This window comes from Schistocerca cancellata, chromosome 1 (assembly GCF_023864275.1).
Source record: "Schistocerca cancellata isolate TAMUIC-IGC-003103 chromosome 1, iqSchCanc2.1, whole genome shotgun sequence".
NCBI lineage: Eukaryota > Metazoa > Arthropoda > Insecta > Orthoptera > Acrididae > Schistocerca > Schistocerca cancellata.
The window spans coordinates 985,802,589-985,813,803 of NC_064626.1; the positions used below are offsets into that span (position 1 = coordinate 985,802,589).

The 11,215-nt window shown below is 38.2% G+C and overlaps 1 protein-coding gene across 1 annotated transcript in view; it reads right to left on the bottom strand.

Annotated features, from left to right (window-relative positions):
- LOC126088524 (sulfhydryl oxidase 1-like) overlaps window positions 1–10,886 on the bottom strand; it is a 67,141-nt gene extending 56,255 nt beyond the window's left edge. The window contains exon 1 of the mRNA XM_049906686.1: window positions 10,495–10,886. Within this exon, the coding sequence (XP_049762643.1) occupies window positions 10,495–10,768 (274 nt within the window). The 5' untranslated portion in view covers window positions 10,769–10,886. The remainder of the gene's footprint in view (window positions 1–10,494) is intronic.
- Between the last annotated feature and the right edge of the window lie 329 nt (window positions 10,887–11,215).

The following is an 11,215-nucleotide window of genomic DNA, read 5'->3' on the forward strand; positions in this document are numbered from 1 at the left end:
GAGTTTCCTGTCTACTATGATGAATGCACCACCTCAATTTATCATTGGTCTATCCTTTTGATATACACTTACCTTTACCCCCAAAAATATGGTTGCCATGACTTTTAGGTTTGCTTTTTGATGTTAGAATTAAGTGATCTGTAATGCCTTTTAGGAAGGTTTAAAGTTCTGAGACACTGTTGCAAATGATACAGCAATTCATCACTTAGATTTTAAAAGGCTCAACAGTGGAGCAGCATTTCTTTGTGTCTTACAATAAGGCTTCACGGTCTCTTACACCTATCATTATCTTAACTGGATGGAGAGTGCCTTACCTTTTTTTTTCTCTTTTGTATGAGGTTAGTTTACAGCCTACAGTAGAAAATATGCCCCTTTTTAGCATAAGCAGGTTGTTGTGGAATTAACAGTATTACTTATATGAATCTTCTCTCCCTATGTGGGATTTAGTTCAATGAGTATTCAGTGGACAATACAATACATTTCTTGTTAGACACAGAGACAGCTTATATGTAGAATAAAGGCCATTTCCATGGAAGTCAAAGTTATTCTCCCTGAACACTAAGTCTGCATTGGAAACCATAATTAACAGTCTCTGACAAAGAAGGAAATGGTAGACAATTATAAAGATTAATATTTTAATTGACAAAACTTACTCTATGACCTTGTACAATGTTTGATACATGAGACAAACAGTGGGTGGTGAAGGGATCACTACAAATGAAGCACAAGCTCAGATTACAAGAGCTTGGGGAAGCAAATTGGCCATGGACTTGGTTAAAGAATTAACACAACAATCCCCAGACTGCTTTACAACACCATAGGAAACTTAAATCAAGTTGACTCAAGGGAAATTTGTAACCCACTCTTCCAAAACACAAGTGACATTACCAAGGTACCAAAATGTTCAGTAATAGTAGAAGGATCTCACATTGCACAGCAAGTGTTATAATCAGCTTTTCTATTGGCTGTCCATGTGCTCCTATTGTTTTTCTTGTTGTTGATGATGTTATCTTCAGTCTAAAGACTGGTTTAATGCACCCCTCCAAGTTGCTCTATACTGTGCAAGTCGCTTCCATCTCCGAATAACTGCTGTAACCTACATCCTTCTGAATCTGTTTACTATATTCATCTCTTGGTCTAGCTCTATGATTTTTACCTCCCACACTTTCCTCTAATACTGAACTGGTGATCTCTTGTAGTCTCAGAATGTGTCCTATCAACCACTGCCTCCTTCTAGTCTGGTTGTGCCACAAATTACTTTTATCTAAAATTAGTTACATGATCTACACATTTATTCTTCAGCAGTCTTCTGTAGCACCACATTTCAAAAGCTTCTGTTCTCTTGTTTTATAAACTGTTTATCATCCATGTTTCACTTCCATACATAGCTACACTCCATGCATATACTATCAGAAAAGATTTCCTACCGCTTAAATCTGTATTCAATGTTAACAAATTTCTCTTCTTTAGAAACACTTTTCTTGCCAGTGCCAGTCTACATTTTACATCCTTTCCATTTCAGCCATCATCAGTTATTTTGCTACCGTAACAGCAAAATTCATCTACTACTTTAAGTGTCGTTTCATAATCATTTCCCCTCACCAGCACCTTACTTAATTCAACTACATTCCACTTTCCCTGTTTTGTTGATGATCATCTTAACTTCTCCTTTGAAGATCTTGTCAATTCCTTTCAACTGCTCTTCCAATATTGCTGTCTCTGACAGAATTACAATGTCATCAGTAAACATCAAAGTGTTTATTTTTTCTCCCTGAACTTTATTTCCTATTCCAAATTTTTTTCCTTTCATGCCTCTCAACTCTTGTAACATCTGTCTGCTTCCTGTACAAGTTGTAAACAGCCTTTGCCTCCCCATATTTTAACCCTGCTTAGTTCAGAATTTCAAAGAGAGTATTCCAGTCAACATTGTCAAAAGCTTTCTCTAAGTCTACAAATGCTATAAACATAGGTTTGCCTTCCCTTAAAAAAGTATTTTCTAAGAGAAGCTATAGGAACAGTACTGCCTCCCATGTTGCAACATTTTTTCAGAATCCAAACTGATCTCCTGTAGGGTCAGTTTCTACTAGTTTTTCCATTCTTCTGATGATCTGTGTCAGTATTTAGTAACCGAGACTTATTAAACTGATAGTTCAGTTATATTCACAGCTATCAGCATCTGCTTTCTTTGGAGTTGGAATTATTACATTATTCTTTGAGCCTGATGATATTTTGGCTATCTCATACATCTTTTACACCAGATAGAAGAGCTCTGGCATAGCTGGCTCTTCTAAGGCTATCAGTAGTTCTGATCGAATGTTGTCTACTTCTGGGGTCTCGTTTCGACTTACATCCTTCAGTGCTCTGTCAAATTCTTCTTGCAGGATTATATCTGCCTCTCATCTTCATCTATATCCTCTTCCATTTTTATACTATTGCCTTCAAGTTCATCTCCCTTGTATAGGCCCTCTATATACACCTTACACTTTTCAGCTTTTCTTTCTTTGCTTAGGGCTAGTTTCCCACCTGAGCTCTTGATATTCATACAGCTGCTTCTATTTTCTCCAAGGGCTTCTGTAAATTTCCTGTACGTAGTACATATCTCAACCCTTTGTTATATATGCTTCCAAAATCCTTACATTTGTCCTCTAGCATTTCTGCTTAGTCATCTTGCACCTCCTGACAATCTCATTTTTTAGACATTTGTATTCCCTTTCACCTGCTTCATCTACTAAATTTCTATATTTTCTCATTTCATTAATTAAATTCAGTACCTCCTGTATTACCGAAGGATTTATACTAGATCTTGTCTCTTTACCTATTGATCCTCTGCTGCCTTCACCAGTTCATCTCTCAAAACTACCCACTTGTCTTCTAGTGTATTCCTTTCCACAGTTCTTGTCAATTGTTGCAAAATTCCCCCTGAGAAACTCTCAACAACTTCTAATTCTTTCAACTTATCCAGGTTCCATTTCTTTAATTTCCTACTTTTCTGAAATTTCTTCAGTTTCAATCTACAGTTCATAACTAACACATTGTGGTCAGTGTCCACATCTGCATCTGGAAATATCTTACAATTTAAAATCTGGTTCCAAAACCTTTGTCTTCCTATTACATAATCAATCTGAAACCTTCCAGTGTCTGTAGGTCTCTCCAACATATAAAACCCTCTATCATGATTCTTAAATCATGTATTAGTGATGATTAAACCATCTTCTGTGAAGAATTCTACCAGACAGCTTCCTCTTTCATTCGTTTCTCCCAGTCCATATTTACTCACTGCTTATCCTTATTTTCTTGTATCTACTATCAAATTCCAGTGCCCATCGCTCTCAAACTTTCATCTCACTTAACTATTGGAATAATTTCTTCTGCCTCATCATACATTTCTTCAGCCTCTTCATCTTCAGAGCTAGTTGACATATAAACTTGACCTACTGTGTCTCTCTTGCTATGATAATGTGTATGCTATTCATAGTAGCTTATCTGCATTCCTATTTTCTTATTGATTATTAAACCTACTGTTGCATTATCCCTACTGATTTTATATTCATAAGCGTGGATTCCCCTAACCATAATTCATGTTCCTGCTGCGACCAAACTCCACTAATTCCCGCTGTGGCTAACTATGACCTATCGATTTTCCTCTTTAAAATTTCTAGTCTACCTGCCCAATTAAAGGACCTAATATTCCCCGCTCTGTTCTGCAGAATGCTAGTTTTGTTTCTCCTGATGATGACACGCTCCTGAAGAGTCCCAGCCCAGAGTTCCAAATAGTGGACTATTTTACTTCCTGAATATTTTACCCAAGAGGAAGCCATCATCATTTAACTATACAGTAGAGGTGCATGCCCCGAGGAAAAATTATGGCTGTATTTTCCCCTTGCTTTCAGCCATTCACAGTATCAGCATAGGAAGGCCATTATGGCTGATGTCACAAGGCCAGATCAGCCAATCATCCAGACTGTTGCCCCTGCAACTACTTTAAAGGCTGCAGCTCCTCTTCAGTAACCACACATTTGTCTAGTTTTTCAAAAGATACTCCTCTGTTGTGGTTGTACAGCATCAACAGCATTGGTGAGTATGTTTCGTATAGTGCAGATTTACCTCATCACAGCATAGAAAATGTGACAGGTGAAACAACATCTCAGCTTGAGCAACAAATTCAAACAACAGCTACAGTGCTAAGTGCAGAGAACAAACTAGTTCATCTCAATGAGTTAAAAATTCTGTCTGCTGTTGGCTGACAATCTATATTAAAATAACTATAATTAACATCAAAATGTTGTAGGAAACTGATAATTTTTATCACAGTTCTTTGTGTAGTGTTAACAGAAATCTCATTTTATGTATCTGCATTTAGCAACTTTTTAGCTCTACAGGTTAAAAGATAATCAGCAGGTTTAATTTAAAGTCCTTTCTCCATTGTCTTGTAATATATTGCACCAGCCAAAATGCAGCCCCACTGTGAATGCTGTTTTCAGACACAGGATGAGTTGGATGACATCCATCAGCAGTTGTAAGTCACCCTGACTACTGTCAAACAATTGACAGCTGTTGCGAATCAGTGTGCTGGAAGAGCTCCCAAGAGTTGTGTACCTGCGATACCTGTACCAGAGGTACCTCAAATACTATCCTCTCCTGTGGATCCTGTCTTATCTGCAGGAAGTACAGGATCTGCCATTGCCCATCTACTTGACTGCAAGTGACTTGTCCTGTACAGAGTGGATGGGGACCCGGGAGCACTCAGGATGTTCTACCGATCCCCCTAACCACTAAGTTTGAGGTGCTGTCTGAAACTGACCCTGTGGGACTCACTTCACCTGTTGTGGGGAAACCAGTTTTGTCTGATGTCAGGAGGAGGTAAATGCACAATGGTAGGGGTCAATCAATCATCGGCAGTTCAAACATATGGTGAATGATGGTACCCCTTAGATAAATTGCAGCAAGGGACAGGAAAGGACTCCACATGCACTCAGTGTGTATTCCTTGGCATCTTATTTAACATGTTGAAGATGCTATTCCAACAGCCACTGATGGAACAAGGTGGAACCAACTGCGGATTGTGGCACACATTGGAACAAATGGTGGCGGTCTTCTGGGCTCCAAAGTCTTTCTTGGGTCATTCCAGTGACTGGCAGAGAAGGTTCCCGATGACCAGCCTTGTGCATGGAGTTTCAGTGAAGCTCACAATTTGCAGCATCGTCCCCAGAACTGATCGTGGTCCTTTGTTTCTGAGTCAAGTGGAAGGATTGAACCAGATACTTCGAAGGTTCTGTGACATGCTATGCTGCGACTTCCTGGTCTTGTGCCATGGAGCTGACAACTGTGGGATCCCCTTAAATAGGTCCAGTTGCACTACACATCAGAGGCTGCTACTCAGGTAGCTGATTGTGTGTGAGGTGCACACAAGGTGGTTGTTGTTTTTAAGATTGCGTGACTCTCCATCCAATCCAGATAACAATAGCTGTAGAAAATCCAGAAGTATCACTGTAATGTCAAAAGGTGACAGTATTGAAATCCTAATGGTAAACTGCCAATGCATTCACAACAAAGTGCCAGAATTTGAAGCGCTCATGAAAAGCAGTGAAGCTCACATAATGCTAGGTACAGGGAACTGGTTGAAACCTAGAACTGATAGCAGTGAGATTTTTGCAATAAATTTAAGTGCATACTGAAAGGATAGGCAAATGGGAATGGAGATGGTGTATTTGGCGTGGTAGACAAAAAACTCAAATCCACGGAGATAGAAACTGAAGCTGCATGTGATGGAAAATCCAGGATGGAATGTAACAATATTATGAAAAGGAAAGTTGCTAGTCACCATATAGAGGAGATGCTGAGTCACAGATAGGCACAACAGAAAGACTTCACAAATAAAGCTTCACCAAAAATAGATGAAAAACACACACACACACACACACACACACACACACACACACACACACACACCCCTATCGCTCACCAAACTCATCTTCAGAGAACACCTCAGTTCATCTGTACATAAGTTCCCCATCATACTGTAGTCATCAGTGGAGACAATAATCATCCAACAATTAATTGGGAAAGTTACAGTTTTGTTTGTGATGGGCGTGACAAGACATCCTGTGAAACTTTACTAAATGCCTTATCTGAAAACTACCTGTATAGGCACATAGTTAGGAACCCCACTCATGATGGAAATATATTGGATCTAATGGCAACAAACAGACCTGACCTCTTTGAGGATGTCCACATCGAAACTGGTGTCAGTGACCAGTGATTGTTGCAACAATGATTAGCAACATACAAAGGACAACTAAAACAAGCAGAAAGATATATACCAGCAGTAAATCAGATTTTTTTAAAAAATCAGTGATGTCATATCTCAATGAGGAACTTTAAACTTCAGCATAGGTCAAGAGCATGTAGATTAACTCTGGTTCAAGTTTAAAGTAATGGTTGACCATCCACTGGATAGATATGTACCTAGTAGAACAGTTCATAATGGGAGGGAACCTCCATGGTATATATTCACTGTAAAGAAACTTCTAAAGAATCAGATTACTGTATAACAGGTGTAAAACAAAATGGAGGACTATAGAAGGAGAGATGTTGAATGAAACACATTTGGCTGTCAAGTGAGCAATGTGTGATGCCTTCAATTACTACCATAGCAGAATGTTGTCAAATAACATTTCACAAAATCCAAAGGGTTTCTGGTTGTACGTAAAGGCTGTTAGTGGCACGGAAATTAGGGTTCAGTACCTAATGAATAAGACAGGAACTACACATCACTCACACATGGATAGTGAGGATGCAATTAGAATAATTACTGAAAACAGAAGCATTCAAACAATCATTCTTCCCACACTCCATATGTGAATGGAACAGAAAGAAATCCTAATAATGGGGCATACCCTCTGCCGTGCATCTCATGGTGATTTGCAGAGTATAGATGCAGATCAATCTAGAGTCAGAAATATTATTCAGAACTAATCATTTTATTAAGAAATACAGCAACTGTCATTTTATTCATCCAGATTTTATTTCAGTACTCCAACTGATCTATGTATTTGATTGGCATGTAAGTTTGTAGCATTTTTCCAAACACAACAGATACACATAACAGAGACTTAAGTCATCAATATATCCTCCTTCATTATCTATAACAGTCTGCCAATGCTGACACAACTTTTTATTCTGTGCCTGTAAAAATCATGTGGATTTTAGGCAAAGAACTTGCGGAGTCATGTTCACAGCGTTTTTTCATTCAGAAAGGAATTTACTTAAAGTTCGTTCGACAGAAAGTGGAAAAGGTGAAAAATATGAGGATGCAAGATCAGGTACACAAGGAAGGTGTGGAATGTCTCCCAGACCCAACTCCCGTATAGAGTTTTTTTTTTTTTGTAGTCTCGCAGAATTAGGGCAGGCATTGTCATGGAGTAACATCACTTCACGCAGTCTTTGTGGTTGTTGTTCTTGGGCTGCATCTGCAAGACATTTCAGTTGTTGACAATACATGTCAGCAGTGATGGTTACACCTAAGGCAGGCAATTCACAATACACCAAACCATTGCTGTTCCACCAGATGCACAACATTATTTGGTTTGGATGTGTGCAGATCTTTGTAGGGGGAGTTGCTGCTTTGTTTGGGCTCAACCATTGCTTTCATTTCCTTACTTTAGCACAAAGACACCATTTCTTATCATCAGTAATGATACAGAATAGGAATGTCTGGTGTTGTTCACGAGCCAATTGATGATGAGCAAGCAGAGATGCACATATGGCCACCCACTGTTTTTGTGATTTTGGCTTAGAGCATGTGGTACCCATAAACACAATTTTTTAACCTTCACCATTGCATTTAAGTGTCACACGATGGTGAAAATGATCACAGTTCATCACAATTACCAGTTCTCAAGTACAGTGATGTGGATCAGCAATGTGGATTATGTGTTTAAGCAATCTTCATCAAATCCTCAAAGGTTTTCCTGACTATGGAAAGTCACTAATGTCAAAATTTTCTAGCCTACCTGCCCAATTAAAGAACCTAATATTCCTTGCTCTGTTCTGGAGAAGGCCTGTTTTGTTTCTCCTGAAGAGTCTGTGCCCAGAGATCCCAGTAGGGGACTATTTTACCTCCAGAATATTTTACCCAAGAGGAAGCCATCATCATTTAACTATACAGTAGAGCTGCAAATCACTAATGTGAAAATGATCCTCTTAAAACAAGAATACAAATTTCTTGCTGTACTTTGATCAATGGCATAATCTCTAAACATGGCACAAGTGTTTCTAGCTGCCTCTGCTGCTGTTACCCCTCTACTGGACTAAAACAGTAGAGTAAGTTGGAAATGTTCCAATTTCTCTACTTGGCACTCCATTTTCTAACATCCACAGCTCCACTCACTGTCTCCAAATGACAAAAGGACAATAAGCAAATTCAAACAGCAACTGTGAACTACAAATAAAAATTACAATTAATAAATAAACCCATAGCAACCTAAATACCAACATGCAAAAACAAACGCTATGAACTTATGCATCAGCCCAATCCTTTTAGAAAGAGCTATAGAATTTGTGTATTTCTTTCCTTTACAAAGGAAAACATCACACTAGCAGAACCTTACAGTCCAGCAGCATAAAACAAAAAAAGGGAACATTTTAGGTGCTTGGTCTTTCACATGGACCATGGCACACACTTCAGTTTGCCAAGAGCAACGATTTTACAGCACAAAGCATATGATATAAGCTCTCTGTCTTGCATATATCAGCCTGCACATTTAAGACCATGTAAAGTAAACAAAACACTACAGCAATCTTCTTGATTCTATATGCTATAGGTAAAACAACCTGAAAACATTTACAGTTTCTATACCTTCCAAGAATGAACAATAAATTTATCATTCTTATTATTGTATATAATTTTAACACCTGTCTATTACAAATTGCAAAAAAGCCCATAAAATCTTTTCCTGCTGTTGATTACCACTACAGCTCTGATCAAGTGTGTTACAATTAGTAAATCAATTTACTTATTGTTAAATGGAGGAGGTACTAAAATTTAACAAGGAGAGCTACACATAAAGTTCTGCTATTTCCTTAGAAGTTTGCAAGATATACCAGAAACATCATAATACAGGTTGTTACAAAAGAAGTCTCTCCACAGTGCCGTATGATTGTTAGCTGTGCGTGCCATATGTCGCAGTGAATATACCGAAATGAAACTCAAAGAAACACAAGTTATTAATTTATTGAGTATTGTTGGGAGAGTCCACTTGAATGGAAGAATGGAAGTAACCCAGGCAGGTGAACAATCATACGGCACGCATGACTAACAATCATACAGCACTGCGGAGAGACTTTCTGAATACCCCATACCTTCCCTCTATATACGCTAAAAGTTTTTTTTCTACATTTTGTAAGGTGTTCCTTACAAAAACCAATTTCCATATGTTTAGAATATAAACCACAATTACTCACTTTGAGAATGAAAATAACTCTGTGTTTCTCTGACCTACTACTTAGTAATACAGCAACAACTTATTTGCTGTTGTGATGAGCCTTTCTTGAACAAATAGTAACTCAATCATTTACCATTTTACAATAAAACATGCCCCACCTTTGATACATTTTATACCAATGTAGGCTCAAAAGGGGTTCAAATGGCTCTGAGCACTATGGGACTTAACTTCTGAGGTCATCAGTCCTTTAGAACTTAGAACTACTTAAACCTACCTAACCTAAGGACATCACACACATTCATGCCTGAGGCAGGATTCAAACCTGTGACCCAAGCAGTCGCGCGATTCCAGACTGTAGCGCCTAGAACCGCTCAGCCACTCCGACTGGCCACCAATGTAAGCAAGTATTATATTAACGCACGGTAGAACGGAACAGGAAAATTCTTAAAAGTTACCAATGGTAAATTACATCACTGCAGAAGTATAACATGATGCAGTAAAGTTCATAAAATCAAAATTCACTATCTAGGATACCAAAATATTTTGTAAGTATACTATATTATAGGAAGTTTTACTACTTCATTTTATAGATGTTTACAGACATAGACCTAGTAGAATCTGGCCAGTTGATTAAGATTATGATGGAATTTACTTAGTGAGAGTTTTCGATACTTGCTAATGTTACCATAACGGTGAATTTCTTCCCCTGACAAGTCTTCTATTACTGCTTTTCATACAAACTATAGAAAAATAAATTACAGATTAGCAACTGTCAGCACTCTCAATATTGTAAACAGAGCTTGGCAGTACTTCACTGGCTGCTTTTCACGCGATACACAAATAGCTTTTGCTACAAGACAAATGTTACTTATGCTCAGTTTACAAAAAGTAAATTGATCATCCCGCAACAAAAGGGTGTGGCAGTTTAACAATATGTTTCTAAGAATAGTAAAACACTGTCTTTAGAGAATATTGCTATAGAACGTCGTTGATTACTATCTAATGGTATGTAAACCTTATATCGAGGTTAATAAAGTAAAACAATACATACCGTATGTGCTTGCAGCGACTGCTTTCCAAGTCGGTGCATACCTCTGACAAAAGCCACACCAGCTACTGTAAAATTCAACTAACCAAGCGTTATTTGTGTGAAAGACAGCGGTCTTGAAACTTGTAGTATTCAGTACTGTCACTTTCGAATCATCGTCATAAAGACCTCTGTTGGGTGTCACATTTAAGATATGTCTCGCTGGAATTGTTGCAATAACTCCTAATGCCAGTAACATTAGAGAAACTAAAATAATTACATTTTTGTTCAGAGACATACTGCGCTCTTTCAATGTTACTTCTGGGGTTCTGGAGAAACACTTCACTGAAAGACTATATCCAAGGATATCTACCACATCAACGGATAACTTGACAGGAACGCTGTGCGCATGACAGTAACTTCTTCAGGACATACTATTATGTTTTGACGCGTCGCTCTTTCAAAACATACAGACGAATTCTGACATCACTGCTTCTTGGAGTAAATTCTTTGACTTCGCAGTCCCGTTATCTCTGCTCAAAGACGAAAAGTAAAACAGACGACTCGTTCCCTTGCAAGAAGAGTAGCGGTTCTTCGACGATTCTACTGAAGATAAACAACAAATTTGTTGCCTTGTGGCAAATTAGTAATGCATTTCATAGCTTTCGTCAGTAGTCTGACGAGAATTTGTACCAAAACAGTACACGTTATCAGAACCAGATTATTCAGGAGACAGAAGACTTCA